The following is an 18,293-nucleotide window of genomic DNA, read 5'->3' on the forward strand; positions in this document are numbered from 1 at the left end:
CACATAGACACAGACAACCATTCACACTCACATTCACACCTACGCTCAATTTAGAGTCACCAGTTAACCTAACCTGCATGTCTTTGGACTGTGGGGGAAACCGGAGCACCCGGAGGAAACCCACGCGGACACGGGGAGAACATGCAAACTCCGCACAGAAAGGGCCTCGCCGGCCACGGGGCTCGAACCCGGACCTTCAGCTATGTTCCTTATTATATATATTTAGGCAATGTGTTAAAGTGGAGCTCCTGACGAGTGTAAAATGTGTTCGTAAATAATCCCACATTATTTTTAAAAAGCAAATTAAAACCCATCTATCTTATGGAAATTATGATACAAATTTCATTATCTGATTGTCAAGTGTTTCTGAGAGACGTTGCCTTGCGCTTACGATCAGGTTCCCTGTGGTGGGACACGTACATCGTTCATACGGTCACAAAAGCCATCAAACATCTGCTCGATACTTTACCATCTTCTCTTTAGTCTGGAGCTCTGCTCTGCACTCTGCTAGGAATTTAACTGTAGATGTTGTACAAGGCGCCCAAACTTCGAAATTTATTGTTCAGAATCAAAATACTGTCCTTTCATATTAAAAAAAAAAGTTTCCATGTAAACTTCTGACTGGGTTTATTACCATTCCTCAGAGCTTTGTGTGTGAAATAGATCGGGGCTTTTAGACGACAAGGTGAGTGTAATTTGGGCAAATCTGCGGTCCAGTATCAGAGATGGTCATATGTGGTGTGCAGATCAACTTTACTTCTTGTTTCTAGTTATATTTCACTCACACACACACACACACACACACACACACACAAAAAAAAAAATCATTTTACTGATGCATTAGATTTATCGCATTTTGGGATGAAAAAATAATCAGGTTTTGAATAAAATTTAAAAACTCTAAATCTAGATTTGCATTTTTAATGTTACTATACCCTCATAGTGTTATATTAAAGTTTCAAACAGAAAATAGTGGTTTTCATGCTGCCAATTTTTTGCTAAAGAAAATAAAATTTTTTTCTCAAGTTCATTACAGTGGATTTATTATGTTTTGGAACCAAACTCTTCATTTATATCAAAAGACCCAGATAGTACACATGTGCATGTTTACTCTACTATGGCAGCTCACTTAAACCAGTACATGAAGTTGGAGTTAACTGATGGGAAGCACATATTGTTCCTACACGATCCTCCATAGCTCGGGGGACAGGCTGAACACGGCACGCCCACTTTGTAGGGCGCCTCCCCTATCCAGTTCCCTCTGCGAAGAAGAAAATTATGAACTAAAATGAAATATACAGAATAATCAGCTAACGCTCTTCCTCAGCACAAAGTTTGGTGTTACTCACACCAACATCAGCAGCAGATTCATGTAGACGGTGTGGCCTAAGGTCTGACGGTGGGGGTTCACGCTGAATGGGGCACCATGTACATTATATTTTTTATTTGAAACTTTTAACATACTATCTGCTTTATAATTAATCAATATCTGTTCAATTATGTCTTAATGTCAGAGAGCTTAGTTCTCCTCAGGCTGATGTAGGATCTGGTTAGTAATGGAGACACCAGATGGTGCTATTGGGTGAGTTTTAAACCAGACAGCACTCACTTGGGGGAATAATCACAGACCAGGTAGGTTGCTTGTCTCCACACGGATCCCCACACCACCATGTTGTAACACACATGAATTGCACAGCCCACTCGGTTCGTTGTCCCCCAAACCATCTGTGTAAAATAAAATAAAAACAATACAGGTTTACAGTCAGGTTTAACAAGCATACGAGTTAAAGACAAAGACATTAATACAGACGTAAGCTAGTAACATTGCGTACAAGAATGTAAATATGACAGTAGGTGAGTATGCTGTGCAAGCATGTTAAGATAATGTATTTGTATACAAATATAATGGCATTAAAAAAGGCTAGTATGCAAGTATATGAGTAACCTAATATGCAAATATCATGCAAATATGCAAAATAGAAAGTTAATATACTATGGCAGTATACAAGTATGCACATATAATACAATGGTATTAAAGTAGGCTTGTATACATATAAGATTGTTTGTATTAGGTGTGATAGTATGTAAACACGCTATGCTGGTACCCTAGTCTGCAAGTATAATGGTATTCAAGTATGATAGTTTGTAAGTATGCTAGTATGTTAGTACACTAGTAAGCTAGTATGCTAATTTATGTCAGTACGCTTGTAACATAGTATGCTAGGTGGTCATTATATGGCTACATAAACTATGCTCGCATCCTAGTATGCAAGCATAATGTTATTAAAGTAGGCTCGTATACATGTATACTATATAGTACTATGTGAGTATGCTAGTATGTGATAACGCTATTTGTATGTATGCTATGTTTTTATGTTGCATGAATGATACTACATTTTCAGCATTTTATCCAATTATTCATTTTAATCAAAAACCACAGCTTTCTAACACACACACACACACACACACACACACACACACACACACACACACACGTGTGTAATCTGTTCCCCTCACCTGTGTGTAATGTGTGCACATGGGTCCATAACAGCGCATGGGGCATGTGGGGCTGCAATTATGTGGGTAGGGGAACACGTAATCCTTCACCTCATCGTACCAGGGCTTCACCAGCTGCAGTATTGACTGGTAACTGACAACAGATAATAATAATAATAATAATAATAATAATAATAATAATTTTCCTTTTGACATGAGATGATCTGGAGCTTTAGCACTTAACAATGCTAAGACTCACTTGCCCGTGCGGACGGAGAGATTTTGACCGAGGTATCGGAGGAGATATGGAGGTCCGTGATCCCAGATACAGGTGGCAGCCCAGGACTCAGCTGAACGCGCCAGAGACTCATCCCACACCTGGTCATACACAACACACACCTGGTCAGACAGTGAACACAATACTGAGGCTGAGAAGGGGTACATAAACTGCCCTAATAATAATAATAATCTCATCTCATTATCTGTAGCCGCTTTATCCTGTTCTACAGGGTCGCAGGCAAGCTGGAGCCTATCCCAGCTGACTACGGGCGAAAGGCGGGGTACACCCTGGACAAGTCACCAGGTCATCACAGGGCTGACACATAGACACAGACAACCATTCACACTCACATTCACACCTACGCTCAATTTAGAGTCACCAGTTAACCTAACCTGCATGTCTTTGGACTGTGGGGGAAACCGGAGCACCCGGAGGAAACCCACGCGGACACGGGGAGAACATGCAAACTCCGCACAGAAAGGCCCTCGCCGGCCACGGGGCTCGAACCTGGACCTTCTTGCTGTGAGGCGACAGTGCTAACCACTACACCACCGTGCCACCCAATAATTATTATTATTATTATTATTATAATCTGGTTAAAAATGACTCAGAATGAGGAACAGGCCAGAATCAAGGCAACAGGTGACTAAAATACCGTCTGTGTTGTTTGAGTCCATATCCATTAGCTATAACTCTCTGTAAAGTTGATTTATTATCAGAAGTATCTGCACCTTAGTGAGGCATTAAACATTACACAGAAACAACATGACTGTACACATTTTTTCTCTCAGAAGCAATTGTTCAGCAGTTATCCATCTTCCTGAAACTCACAACTACGCAAACACCACTGTATTTTGTTGTAGCCTGTTGATAAGACGAGCGCTGCTGTGATTTCTGCAGGACTCGGCACTCCTCTTCAGTGTGCAGCTAACAGAGAACTTTACAGACCACAGAATCTGTGAGGAAAATATAAAACACTCGTCCGAGCTGGAAAGCAAATCTGTTTCTCTAATCCAGAACTCAGGCACATATTTTCTGCCATGTTTATTCTCAAATGCTATTTTTATTAAAAGCAACTTGTGTCTAATTGAATTTTACATTCATTCCAGATTTAAGAGCGTCATTTAATTTAAAAATATGTTTGACCTTTTTAGGAAATATTTACTACAGTCCAACTTAAAAAATAATAAATAAATAAATAAATAAATCCCTGCAATGCTTAACATCGCCCACTAGAGGGAGAGCAGCCAACAAAATGGCGTCTGATCAGACACATCTCAATTATAGTTCGCTTATCTGCGACGAATAATAATTTTTACAAGTTTAAAATTTGTGAGTATTATGTACACTACCTGAAATAAATCACTTTATGTTTTAGTAAAGTAATTATGACTGATATTCAATAACTTATCATTCAGGTTAGTCATATGAATAAATTACAAGGAAAACCAACAGCTCTGCATTACCCAATCACACCCACACTTTCAATTTCGCGCCATAAATGATCCAATCACATCTCTCCGTAGAACTTTAGCGCCATAAACGATCCAATCATATCGACATATCTTTATCCAGAGGTCACGTCCCAGCAACCGTTACCATGGCGACTACAGGCAGCCGATTGAGGCTAGAATTACAAAATGAGATAAAATACAGAACGATATTTACCAGCTTAAGGTCGGTCCGTATGGTGAAATACCGTGACCGAGGTCTTGAAAGTACTGAGCGAGGCCCTCTGGGCCGAGGTCAGTATTCAAGGCCGAGGTCACGGTATTTCACCATACGGACCGACCTTAAGCTGGTAAATAATATATTTATTTTTTTCTTTACCAAATTCTAACAGAAAACGAGAGCGCCCGAAAGGGAAAACCGAGCCAAGACGCCATTTTGAATCCTCATTCACAGCTGTAATGCAAATGGCTTCCTCCTCGGTATACAAGTGCACTTCCATGGCAGGAAAAAAAACTACATTTTGCCGCCTATGTCGTCCCCTATTTATACAAATAGGAGTCATTCAGGATCAGTGGCGGCTCCTGAATTTTTTTTCAGGGGGGGGCAATTTTCCCCCGTTATGTCTACACGGACCGTAAATGTCCACAGGACTGAAGTAAATTGACCTGGGTAGCAAATCAATTGGCCGAACTTGTTTTTGCCTGGTAAATTCAGATATCAATACAGACAATATCTCTTCTCTCCACTAGGTGGCAACACTAAACAAGTTAAAGGTGGCAAACTAAGGTAGCCTAGTAAACTAGACCCACCCGCCTAGCGGCAAAAATATTTTTGCCTACGAGTGGCAAATATTCACATTTAGTCTGGCTTGCCAGGCTAAAACTAAGGAAGATTCATTGTGAAGTCTTCAAAGCAAAACATCTGGCATCACAATCAATTAATATTACATTACTCATTTATTTTCTCATATTATTCCAGTATTCTATAAGAAGTAGACACAAATTCTTAATTATAAACATATTCTAATTTCTTCATTCTAAAGAATGCAATTAAAGTGGCAGGATATAAATCCAAAACAAGTGTTTAAGTTTTGAAAAAGATGAAGAAAAGCAGAACCATCAAACAAACATGTGCAGCTTAATTATGTGGGTTTTTTAAAATATGGAATTGCACCATTTTAACAACAAATAATAATTCTAAATAAATTCTGCAGTTTTTTTCCCAAGAATTCCTCCAGAAAGCCATGCCTTAAAAGGAAATTTAAAGTATTACAAGCATGTCAATGAACACAAAAGGCTTTAGTTATTTAGCTATATACACACACAAGGTTACACAAGGTTTTGTAGTCAGTGCAACTTGGCTTAACAAGTTGGAAAAAAGGTAAGGTGCTGCTGGCTCCAATGAACACATACTGTACAATATATAAAAACTGAAAATATGCTTAATTTACACCAAGTCAGAGAGAACTTGAGGCTACTGAAATATTCCAAGCATGGCAATGTTAAACTGCCATTGGTAAAACAAAAACATGGCAATAAACTGCTATTGGTAACACACACACACAAACAACTTTTGCCTAGTAAATTCAAATATCAGATATCACTGTACCGTCTGCTGTGCTACTTCCAGGGTGGAAGAGAACGCAAGGGTAGCAAAAACGAGCATTGACTACATCACAGCCAGCTAGCCAAGTTTTCCGGTGGTACCAGTTCTTGTTAAAACCTCTTGAGCAGGTCTTCTCCCCCTTCGTAGACACTTGCTTGATGTTTAAATTCGGTCTAGGAGGTTCTAGCTGTTTGATTGCCGTTTTCTCCTCATTGGTACGACGACTAAAGGGAACTTCTTTCAGAGATGCTATCGTATTGTTGCACTCAACACTCGCCGCCATCTTCATAGAATGTTCACACATTTCCCGCGCAAGTTGCGTTTTCCAGCCCAAAATTATGTTCAAAACCCGCCAAAATGCACAATCTGGCAACACTTGCGCGGCGCAACAGGCGTATGACGTAAGCACGCTGCTTGTGCGAGCACATAAAACCTAATAGAAAATGCATTGGGAGCAGGACTTTCGAAAAAAACGTACGTACCATTAGTGTCAATGGGAGATTTTGGGGCAAATCTGAACCTGACAGAAATCGCCCCAAAAAGGCGTGGCTACACCAGGCGCGACCTTAGCCTGATTGGACAATGACATTACTGTTGCCGTGGTAGTAGGAGTGATAAAAAAAATCTCCCTCCCTGTTTGGGAGTGCGTCGCCCAAATCGCCCCTATTAACGAGCTGCCAGTGTTCAGGATTCAGCCATGTTTTTGCTCGGCGTTAGCAAGTTACAGGTTTTTGCTTTCTCCTGAAATGTTTTCTTTTATTTCTTCTTCCTCAGGGTAGTAAAACTTGCTTTCGCTGTGAACACTGTCGTTATCGCTATCCATGCTGTAAAATTAATGCTATTCTCCTGAGAAATGCTGGCAAAAATTTAAGATTTTTGATAATCTTATAAATAAATCTTATTAAAAAAGATAAATGTTGACAAAAATGCTACTATGTTTGTTGTTGTTGTTGTGAACGAGCGAGTCGCCAGAGGTCCGTAACCGGGGTCCGTATCATAGGATACAGACCCGCTCGCCAGCCAATCAGAGCACAGGATTTGATGGAAACCGCACCACGAAAAAAATAAAATATTTTAATTCTATAATGGACTATAATTTAAGCACTAACTTTTCTCAGTAAATACGTTCTTACAGTTCCTAATTCTAAGCGTTTGTTTTATAAAGGTTTATAGGAAGTCAGTCAGTAGTCCAGCAGGGGGCGAGCTGCCAACAAAATGGCGCCCAGCACAGCAGCCTTCACAGTTTATCCTTTTTACTGTCCAAATATTGTGCAACGAATAATAATTTTTAACTTGTAACAAAATTTGTTTGTATTTTTTTAGACTTCCTCAAATAAAATAGTTTACTTTTCAGTGAGTTTATAATTATGTCAGATCAAAAACCGTTATCCAATCATATCCCTGTTTTAGATCTCGTGCCATAAATGAACCAATCAAATCTGCAGTCACATCTCACGCGCGTACACACAGCAACCGTTACCATGGCGACCACAGGCAGCCGACTGAGGCTAGCAAAATATAAAAATATAATAATTTAACTGTACAATTATTATAACCAGGAGTTTAATAAAGATTTTAAGTAAAGCTTTTGGGTGGTGCCGATAAACCTGCTGAAGAAGAGAACGTTTATATTTCTATTTATCTATATTCAATTCTTAATAATCACACTTTATTATTATTATTATTATTATTATTATTATTATTATTATTACTCACCATGAACTCCATGTTGGCTGCTGGAGGAAACACTCGAGCTCGCACCTGGTTGTGATAATCAACGATGGCCAACATATCGCTCTGAGAAATATATCGCTTCTTCCTCGATTTTATCGCCGACTCCTGATCTTTCGCGCGCTCTGTAACGGTCATGCTCGCGCCTGTCGGTAAATCGGTGGCGTTCTTCACCGTCCGCGCGCTCACTTGGCTGGCGATAAATAAGAGAATCAGGTCGATGAGAAAGTTCCTCATGTTCTCTGGCTGATCTCCTGAAAGACACCGACAGCATTAGAAGTGAGGATCTGCACAGGGAGGCTTCAGGAAATAGACTGTTGGTGCTGAGAATCTAAAGCGTGAATGCAAAGCATTAAAAGGGAATGAATCGCATGCAAACTCCATGCAAACCTGCAGGAACATTAAACGCTGCTCAACTCTTACCCTTCAGGTCCCTTAACCGGTGTGAGCAGCTCCAGCTGAGCACTCTGCTGCTTTCTCCTGCACTTTTCACACTGAACCAAACCTCCCACTGCTCCTGCAGCCCACTCCTGTTTATATAGTCGGGAAGCTGGCTTGAGGTGCACTCAGTCCCTCCCTCTCACCTGGATCAAGTGCACTTCAACCAGCCATCCCTATTTAGAAAGCATCAGATTACCACCGAAAGTAGTGATTCAGAATCTTATAGTTTATCCAGCATGTTAAAAAAAGCACTTTAGAAAGGTAAGTATTGCAAGAACCATACTATAATATTACACCCAGCCTTGCAAACTTTTATTTTAGAGGAAACTAGATAATGCATGCTCAAAAAGTTGCCAGATGATTGACAGACATAGACTAATTTGCATATTAATTTAGTCATCATGATCAAAGTAATCAAAACACCTTACAAGAAGAAGGAGTACTTCCAGAAGAAACAGAATAAACCCTATGGGGCGTCAAACAGACCCCCGGTAGCTAACGGGGGCCTTTCCGTGTGGAGTTTGCATGTTCTCCTTGTGCCTGTATGGGTTTCCTCCCACAGTCCTAAGACATGCAGATTAATTCTATGCTAAATTGCCCATCGATGAGGGTTTGGGTCCCTCTGGTGTGTTATTATCACCCAAGAGAATTCATGGGTGCTAGCTGATGGCTTCCTGGATCGCTGGTCCTCAGCTATGAGGATGGCGGCAGACAGACAGACGGTCATGGCACCACAAACAACTTAATGTAAAGACTTTTACCCTGATAAATAAAAATGAAAACACTTCAGGGTAGGATACTTTCCTATAACAGCACATGTCCTGGAGTGTTCTATTCCCCTTATACCACAGCAATTTATCAGCAAGTCCAGGGTTTTTAATCATTTCTTTAAAGGATGCCACGTCATCCCTGTTTTTTTTTTCAAAAATGACAGAAAAAATGCAGCTTGTCATGTTCAGGAGAAACCACAAAGCACAAACACCTCTGTCCTGAATACTTTCCCATGTCAGAAAATTTACAGAAAAGTTACAGCTTTACTTCTGACTGGTACAAACCACTAACACTGGCGAATCCTTCCATAAATGTGAAATAAACATCTTCTTACAGAAAAATTGACCATATTAACAATCTTGGTGTCAAGTTTCTGTGAATGAGCTGTTACTATAGAAATGATAACATTAATTATATAACCTGTGCACTGTAAAAAAAAAAAAGTTACACCAACTTAAAAATTCAAGGCAACTTACTGCACAGGATTTTTGAGTTTATGTGACAACTAAGATTTTTAAGTTTTGAAGAAAGTTGTGCCAACTTATACTTTTGGTCTCAGATAACTTCGCCTTCATATTCACACAAACTTAATTTTTTCAGTTTTACATGATAAGAATTCAACTTTAAGGCCATTAATCTTAACAAAAAAGCACTGCCACTACAGTTTTATAGCAGTTTTGCTACCATCATGTTCAAATAAACATGCTATTTGAACTGGATTGTTATTTGTTTTATTGTGGGATAAAAAGAAAATTGAACTCAAATTTTGAAGTTTTTACTTGGATGAAAGATTAGTGGCCTTAAAGTTGAATTCTTATCATGTAAAACTGAAAAAATTAAGTTTGTGTGAATATGAAGGCTAAGTTATCTGAGACCAAAAGTATAAGTTGGCACAACTTTCTTCAAAACTTAAAAATCTTAGTTGTCACATAAACTCAAAAATCCTGTGCAGTAAGTTGCCTTGAATTTTTAAGTTGGCGTAACTTTTTTTTTTTACAGTGTGATTCGCAGCATCACTATTGTCAGAGCTGCTTTTATAGAAAATTAATCAACACCTTCTGGCCAATCACAATCCAGAATGCAGCAGCGATGTTATATACAGTAACTATTGTAATTTCAGATTTTGTTATGCAACTTTAGTAAATAAAAGAAATTATAACATTAGACGCTATTCAACCCCATACTTGCAGCCAGTGTAAGAAGGAAAGATGGTGGGTGAAACTGAACATATTTAAGATTCATACATCATGTATAAAATCATATGACATTTGACAATTATTATTGAAAGGGTCCTGTTTCTCAGATTTCTGTGTGTTTCTCTCATGTTTGGTTTTTCAGGACGTGGTGCACTTGTTCTGTGTTTTGGACCTTAAGTGATTTCTCGTGGTGCAGAAGTGGAGCACTAAAGTGTTTATGTTGGCAGGTGAAGCCTGGCAGAGACAATGATGTGACGCAGGCCCGTATGACCCCACTGCACTCCATACTCCACTGCACACTCCTCCCTCCTCTGCTTTTCTCCTGAACTCTGGACAACCCAGCTTTTTTTTTTTAATTAATCATACTGACACACATGACTCTGAATCACTGGCCTAAAACTCAGTGCTCAGTTCCCGGACCAGGTTTGATCCAGATATCACTTTACGCTACAGACTAACTCGAGGTGTGAGCATATGTGATAAGTATGATCATGTACAATTTACTGTGTGATCTGCAATAACAGCACATACGGATTACAGAATTATAGACTCTGATTGGTCAGAAGGTGTTGATTAATTCTCTATAACAGCAGCTCTGACTGCAGTCCAGCTGCAAATCACAGGTTTATATTAACGCACTTGTTCTAATACGTTATCATTTCCATAGTAACAGCTCATTCACAAGGGCGTGTACAGTGGACGCTGTGTGTATGATCCTGATATGGTGAAGTTTTTTTGTAAGGAGAAATGTGTTTAACATTTATGGAAGGAGTCTCCAGTGCCAACAGTTTTTAACAGCCTCGGTAACCTGACAAGCTGTGATTTTTTTTTTTTTTTTGCCATATAAACTTCAAGAGAGAAATAAAAGGCGGGCTGGTGAGGGAAAGACTCTTTATAGCTGCTATAACATAAGTGAAAACAGGAACTAACTTGTCTTGTGGATATTCCACAACATTAAATGGATAAAAAGTAAACACTTGGGATAGGAAAAAAAACCAACTTCAGGATGGTAACAGTACCTCCTCTTCATCACATCACTAGATACTAATTACTGACATAACTGTTAGCATGTACAAAGCGCTTCTTAGTGCTAACATGGACGAAAACTGATGTGAAATGCTAACTGGGAACAGGACGTGATATATTGTTAAACTTGGCCTGTAAGAACATGCTAATTGTATACCACAAATATATCCTCATGAGCAGTGTTATCTGTTTGATCTGTTTTATATTCACTATTCCCCTGGAAAATCAATGTTTCTGGGAGGAACCTGAAATAAAATATAATCTCAGGCCTGATATAATCTGATTTATATGTCGTGTGGAATGTCGACCATTTCATTTCTGCTTTGTGCAGCATTATGACACTGAACGTTTGGTTTATTTTTAACAGAAATGTGTTTAACTGAATCACCGCCAGGTTAGGATAGTGAGATAAAGACATTAGTCAGCACAAAATAAACTCAACACAGACTTTTGTTGAAATGTGCTTGCTGAAATGTGTTTCTGGGTTGAGATCGATCACTTCAACACACATTTATAAAGTGTGTGAGGAGGAATCTGCAACAAAACGTCTCCTCTCTGTTTCTGTGTTTTACTGCATGTTTGATTCAAGGTTGCTTTACGAAATATTGTACAACAATAACAAAAACATTCCTATGAACAAAGTAGGATGAAAATTCCAAGTTTCATTTCTCATTTCTGTGGGTTTAAAATGTAATCAGCGCCCAAGCGGAGGACAAACCTGTAATCATGGCAGCAGTTCAGCGTGTAGCTAATGTGTTTATAGCCTTGAAAATGGAAAACAAATCCAGCAACCTTTTAATCTGTGAGTGTGTGGATATTAAAAGAAGTTGTTGAGAACGCTCTTTTCAGTTGCCGTGCTGCTCAGAGATTTCATATTACACACATTTATCTCGTAATAAAGCCCTGAGCAGCACCTTGGAGGCCGCATTGTTACTCCAGTTTTCTGGTGGACTTCACCCTCACAGCCAAAAAGCAATCACAGTCCACCTGCACCCAAACAATAGCTTTTCAGAGCTTATCCTGCATTTTACACACACTCAACTGCTTCCTCTAGTGGCACAGGAGAGTGTAACGTAATGTGTAACACACAGACGTGAACAGCGCAAGCAGTGAAATGTAGAAGAAAAGTTTTGACATCAGCGGTAAAAACAATGCATTTGAATGGATTTTGTATTTTGTTTCCTTTGAGTTTTGCCAGAGTAACTAGCTAGCATGCTAATTAGCCTGCTTTCTGATTAGCTGCTAGCTCTGATCTACATAGAATAATAAATTATATTATTTGACTGACAAGTAATTTATAAAATGTCTGTGGGACATTAACCCCAATGACAAATACCAGGGGCCGCAAGTTGGCCTAGAGGTTAGCGTGTTGCCTCTCAAGTGGGAGATCATGAGTTCTACTTGCGGTTGGCTCATACCAACGACCATTGTCAAAACGGTACCTACTGCCATCTGGCGAGGCGCTGCAATACAGATGTAAGTATGGAGCTAAACTCTCATGGTTACCAGAGAGCCCGCACCCCCCCCACACACACACACACTCTAACCCTAGCTATGTAATAGGCGAGAGGCCAAGGGCTGTGGAAATGGCGATCAGTGCCACCCAATGCGCTAAGTGCCTGGTTAGTACTGGGACAGAAGACTGCCTGGGAAGCTCAAGTCCTGGCACAGGAGGGACTTTGACAAATACCAGGATATATTTGGAAATGTCTTCCTGCCATACTTAACATCCTTATATCATTAAAGTTAGCTAATTGCTCATAAACTAGCGTTCACAGCAGGGGCGCCGCCAAAAATTTTGGGCCCCATGAAAGATTAGAATTTTGGGCCCCCCAACTTTGCCCACCCTCGTCACAATTGCACTATTGTCATTATTTGACTTTTGATAGCCCATGGACCTTGAGTTTGTGACTTTGTTATTACATTTTATGTATTAACCTACCAGGGACAAGTTTGATGCATTTAAATGAACTCCATACTCAGTAGCCTTACAAATGTTACTCATAAAAGACAGGAAACATCTTATTATAAATTTATTTCAAAGTGACATGGAGTGACATTTCAATTTGATCAATTACGTACGTATTTCTTCATATGTTGTAACCTCTATCCCTCTTTTATGTGTGCTGCGCTTTCTCCAGCCCCTCAATTTGAAACCAATGGTTTAGAACGTGTGAACATTCCACACACGTAACCATGTCAAACACTTGACTGGTGTCCGTTATTAGCAACACTTTAATCTAGCAAACTGTATATGGCGCTCGCTCATTAAAAACTTCAATCCTAAAGCATTTATGGGTTGTATTGCTGCTTACCTCCTTCTCCAAAGGGGGGTTCATTGGTTTGGTAGGGCGGAGGTCCCCCTGAGGCTGAATCTGTGCATATTTAGGGCACCCCATTAGTTATGAAACTGGTTATTAGCACTAGTTATTAGCACCAGCATAACGTAATATTTCATCCTGTTTATCACACAAGTCAGTTCGGTTATTAAAATGGAAAAAATGTCACTGTACAAACTGTAAAAGTGTTCTCTTGATAGGCTAATCCAACCACGTTCATACTGTTCATTTACCATTCGCTAATATTTTGAACACACATGTGAGCGATAGCTACCTTTCTTTGGGAAAAACTGAGTGACCAGTTGCCTGCCTCTCCGGTCCCTCTCAGCTTTCAGCTGCCTTTCTTTACGTTTTTGACAGCCACTCTTCATATTTAGCGATCATAGACTGTACGCACTCCACTGCTGGCTGGCTGGCTGCTGCACCGCGACACAGCAGCAAGTAGCGTTGCACTGATCAGCACACAGATTTAACGCATCGCGCTTCTACCAGAACTGGACCGTACCATTTCACAAAAGGGGGAGGGTTAAATGACAATATGTTGAAGAACTCAAGAAATAGACAACCTTGTTCAATTAGCTCATTTTACCAGATGGAATATTGCATTGTTGTTATTTCAAAAGTCTTATTAAAATCATTAAAAGCATATTATCAGCCCCTTAAAGGGCCCCATGGCAGTGCTGGGCCCCTAGAATTGTTCTAACCTTTCCCCCCCTGGCAGCGCCCATGGTTCACAGTAACAATTTGATTTCCATCCTCATTTTCCCACTGGCTTATTGAAGAGCAGCCAAAAAACATTGGCATCATTACCATGACAACCACCATCTAATTATGACTAATGTTATCTGGTTAGCCATCAAGATTTAATAGTAAACATGACATGAGCAAACTGATACTAAATGCTAAACCTAACAGCAGAATGTAGTAAAACTGATGTTAGCATGTGCTTTACTCTTAAATATCTAAACAGAGATGGACACAGGCGGCACGGTGGTGTAGTGGTTAGCGCTGTCGCCTCACAGCAAGAAGGTCCGGGTTCGAGCCCCGTGGCCAGCGAGGGCCTTTCTGTGTGGAGTTTGCATGTTCTCCCCGTGTCCGCGTGGGTTTCCTCCGGGTGCTCCGGTTTCCCCCACAGTCCAAAGACATGCAGGTTAGGTTAACTGGTGACTCTAAATTGAGCGTAGGTGTGAATGTGAGTGTGAATGGTTGTCTGTGTCTATGTGTCAGCCCTGTGATGACCTGGCGACTTGTCCAGGGTGAACCCCGCCTTTCACCCGTAGTCAGCTGGGATAGGATCCAGCTCGCCTGCGACCCTGTAGAACAGGATAAAGCGGCTACAGATAATGAGATGAGATGAGATGGACATGTTTCTCAAACTTTCATTAATAATAATAATAATAATAATAATAATAATAATAAAGCCCTTCTGCCTTGGTGGACATTTCCTTCGGTTTTATTAAACATATTTATTTAATCTGAGCGATTTTAAGCTCTGGTGTTTTGTTGTGTTTAGTTTTACCAAAAAAGTTATTTGTGTTTCACAAAAGTGGTGATATATTTACGGTAATAAAACATGAGGCAGTTAGCTTGTTGAGCAGATGCTCACGGCAGGAACAGATGTTTGGCTCAATATATTGGCACGTGTTAATATGCACACACACACACAGACTGACTTATGAGTGTTTAGCGAATGTGTGCTTCACTGAGAGTTCTCTCGTCTCGCCCTCTTCAACAGCCAACACAAACCTGCTCAATAAATCGGACTTATTATTCCAACATCTTAAAACAAACACCTTTACGAAAGGAGTCATGTGGAAATAACCTTCTGCAAATCAGTTTCTACATTAGAATAAATTAAGTTCATAAAGACATGTACAGTGGTTATGTTACACAATTTACCAGAAATCTGGATAGGCTATATAATTGATGTTGGCATGTGCTAAAAATAATGTGAAAACCTATAGCTGTCATTAAATGCTAAAAAACAACAACACTGTTACAATGCTAAAATTAAAAGTAATATAAAATGCTAAAACCATTGTTAGCAGCAGCTTAAACATAGATCCAATACTAAAATCCAAGTTAGCCCATGTTAACACTGACATGAAGTTAGCATTTAATCAAATTTAGGTTAAAGACTAAAAGTTAAAAATAATAATACAGAATTTACTAAAAGTATTGCTAATATTTATGCTAGCATATTAGTTTATCAGAGCTAAAACTTATAGTAAATGCTATAACTTGCAGTAAAACAATTAGCATAAAAATTATGCTAAATGCTAAAATGAGCGAAAACTGAGGTGAACTGATCAAATTAATATCATAATGTTCTATAACTTAATGTTAAAACATTGCACACATAATAGCAAAAAATAAGTGAAAGGCTAAAACCAGTGTAGGGGTATGTTAAATCTGAAGTGAAATTAACATAATCTAAAACATAGATTAAATATTAAAAGGCAATAGCACAAAAATGATTTTAAATGATAAATGTATTATTCCATTTTTATAATAATTTAATTAACATTAGATGACTAGTGTATGAAATATTTTAATAGGAATTTTCTGTTGTACTTATTATGAATTATTGTATAATTGACTATTTATTAACATATAAGGATTTGAAGATAAATGAGTGTACATTTCAGCACTCAGTTGCTCTGGTCTGAGTTTAGAACACCCCCGGGCTTCATTTCTCATCATCATCATCATCATCATGGCTAGCTTCAGATTTTGGCGAGCAGAGTCAAGGTTCAGGCCAAAGCTGAGGAGAATTGTTGTTTCACATATGGGCCTCATCTCATTTCTCTTTTTGACCTACTGAGGCCAAGAGATGACTCATAAAGCCATGACGCTAATCACTGTAATCAAAACAGTTTGACAAATACAGTACAGAATTATTCTCTCAGTGTAATTCTGACTAAAAGTTTGTGATTGCTTGCAAAACAGAGTTAGTCATCTTTAAATAAACTCTGTTGTAAGGCTGTAAGAGCTAAGATTAACTCCTTAGGAGTCGGGGTTTTGGAAAATAATTCGAGGAAGTTCATTAGTTAAAATAGGCAGTGGGTGGAGCTTACTTTTTGGACACCACGTTCATCCCATAAATTGTAGCAATCCATAAAGTGCTCTTTGTTAGCTTGGCTGCTAACTAGCTAAGCTCCAAAAGGTATATAAACCATAAACTCTTTTGTTTGCTAGCTTGTTATCCAGCTAGTTAATGTTTTTCACAATAATTAGCATATTTGTTCTTTTTTGTTCAATTAGTGGTGGTCTAGAAAGCTAGATAGTACTATAAGCTTGCCTATAACAACCTTAAACATTTTTCAGTAACATTACTTTGTTAGCTGCCGATGCAGACATCTAACTGACTAGTGACTGTTAGCTAGAAACCTTCTTTATTTCTAGCATATTTGTTCATTGTTTATTCATAGTGTTAAGCTAAAATAACCTAAAAAGCTAGCTAGCACCATAAGATAGGCTATATAAACCATAAATTCTTCTAATTGCTAATGTTAGCTTGTTAGTTAGATAAGTACTTACCTGGCTGATGAATGTTAGCTAACAACATTTTAAATATCTACATTGCTTGTTGAGTTAATATTTTGTTAAACATGTCTTAGACAGGCGGCACGGTGGTGTAGTGGTTAGCGCTGTCGCCTCACAGCAAGAAGGTCCTGGGTTCGAGCCCCGGGGCCGGCGAGGGCCTTTCTGTGTGGAGTTTGCATGTTCTCCCCGTGTCCGCGTGGGTTTCCTCCGGGTGCTCCGGTTTCCCCCACAGTCCAAAGACATGCAGGTTAGGTTAACTGGTGACTCTAAATTGACCGTAGGTGTGAATGGTTGTCTGTGTCTATGTGTCAGCCCTGTGATGACCTGGCGACTTGTCCAGGGTGTACCCCGCCTTTCGCCCGTAGTCAGCTGGGATAGGCTCCAGCTTGCCTGCGACCCTGTAGAAGGATAAAGCGGCTAGAGATAATGAGATGAGATGAGATGAGATGAGATGTCTTAGACAGAGCATTTAGAATTTCACACATGAGCGTGATGAAGCAGAGTGTTATGGTTTGACAGCCAAAGATGTGAAATGCTAAAAACTAATGATGAATGTGAAACATGAAGTTCCGAGTCCATTGTTAAATGTGAAAAATGATGGTATCTATTAAAGCTCTTGTTAAATGCTGAAAATAATGAGGTGTTAAGAGTTAAAAGTAAGTGTGAAGATTAATGATAGTATACGCTAAATACAGCACAGAACTGTTTCTTTGAATACAGCTGTGAGCAAAAGAAAAATAAGAGGGATTAACTTTGAATAAGTGTCATTGTCATGCTGTAATCTCTAAGCTAATCCTCACAGATTATGTAATTCTTTTTAGTAGACAAAGTAAACATTACTTTAAATAACAGAGGAGATTAAGTGTTTATTTTTTTCAGAAGTAAGTGTTGAATTTGTAACTGTGTTAAACTGAACAAAGAAAGTTTGAGCAAATGAGTTGATATCATCATGATAAAACTCTGAGATGCGTAAACTCCATCAACATCGTCTATAAAAATTTAAACTCAATTTTGTTTTTACAATTTAAAACTACAACTTAAATTAAAAATTGAATGTTGCATAGAACATTTTATATATATAACCCTCCAAACCCCCTCCTCCTGGGGGGAGGAGGGGGTTTGGAGGGTGGGAATAGGGAACTGGAGTCAAGGGGTTTGACTTGGGAGACATGGAAAGTTGGGTGAATACGGCGCATGGTTACAGGCAGAGACAGGCCGAATCCCATTTCACCCCTTGGACCAACCCCTTGGCCCTTCCCCTCCATTTTGCGCGTTCACGTGAAGGGGTAGGGGTATCCCAATCCCAGTTAACGTGGAGGGGTAGGGGAAGGGGTAGGGCTTCTGTACCCCTCCAAACGGAGATTTTCCTGGAGCTGACTCCGAACGAAGGGGTTTGAGTGATTTCCCACA

General features: G+C 39.4%; 1 protein-coding gene across 1 annotated transcript; it reads right to left on the reverse strand.

Annotated features, from left to right (window-relative positions):
* Positions 1–1,085: 1,085 nt before the first annotated feature.
* On the reverse strand, positions 1,086–8,052 carry pi15b (peptidase inhibitor 15b). The gene is made up of 6 exons (XM_060905584.1): positions 7,988–8,052; positions 7,550–7,818; positions 2,756–2,874; positions 2,518–2,650; positions 1,610–1,725; positions 1,086–1,261 (listed from the first exon to the last, which is right to left on the reverse strand). The coding sequence occupies exons 2-6, from the start codon at positions 7,799–7,801 to the stop codon at positions 1,126–1,128; spliced, it is 756 nt and encodes a 251-aa protein (XP_060761567.1). The 5' UTR covers positions 7,802–7,818; positions 7,988–8,052; the 3' UTR covers positions 1,086–1,125.
* Between the last annotated feature and the right edge of the window lie 10,241 nt (positions 8,053–18,293).

Source organism: Neoarius graeffei, chromosome 23, assembly GCF_027579695.1.
Source record: "Neoarius graeffei isolate fNeoGra1 chromosome 23, fNeoGra1.pri, whole genome shotgun sequence".
Lineage (NCBI taxonomy): Eukaryota > Metazoa > Chordata > Actinopteri > Siluriformes > Ariidae > Neoarius > Neoarius graeffei.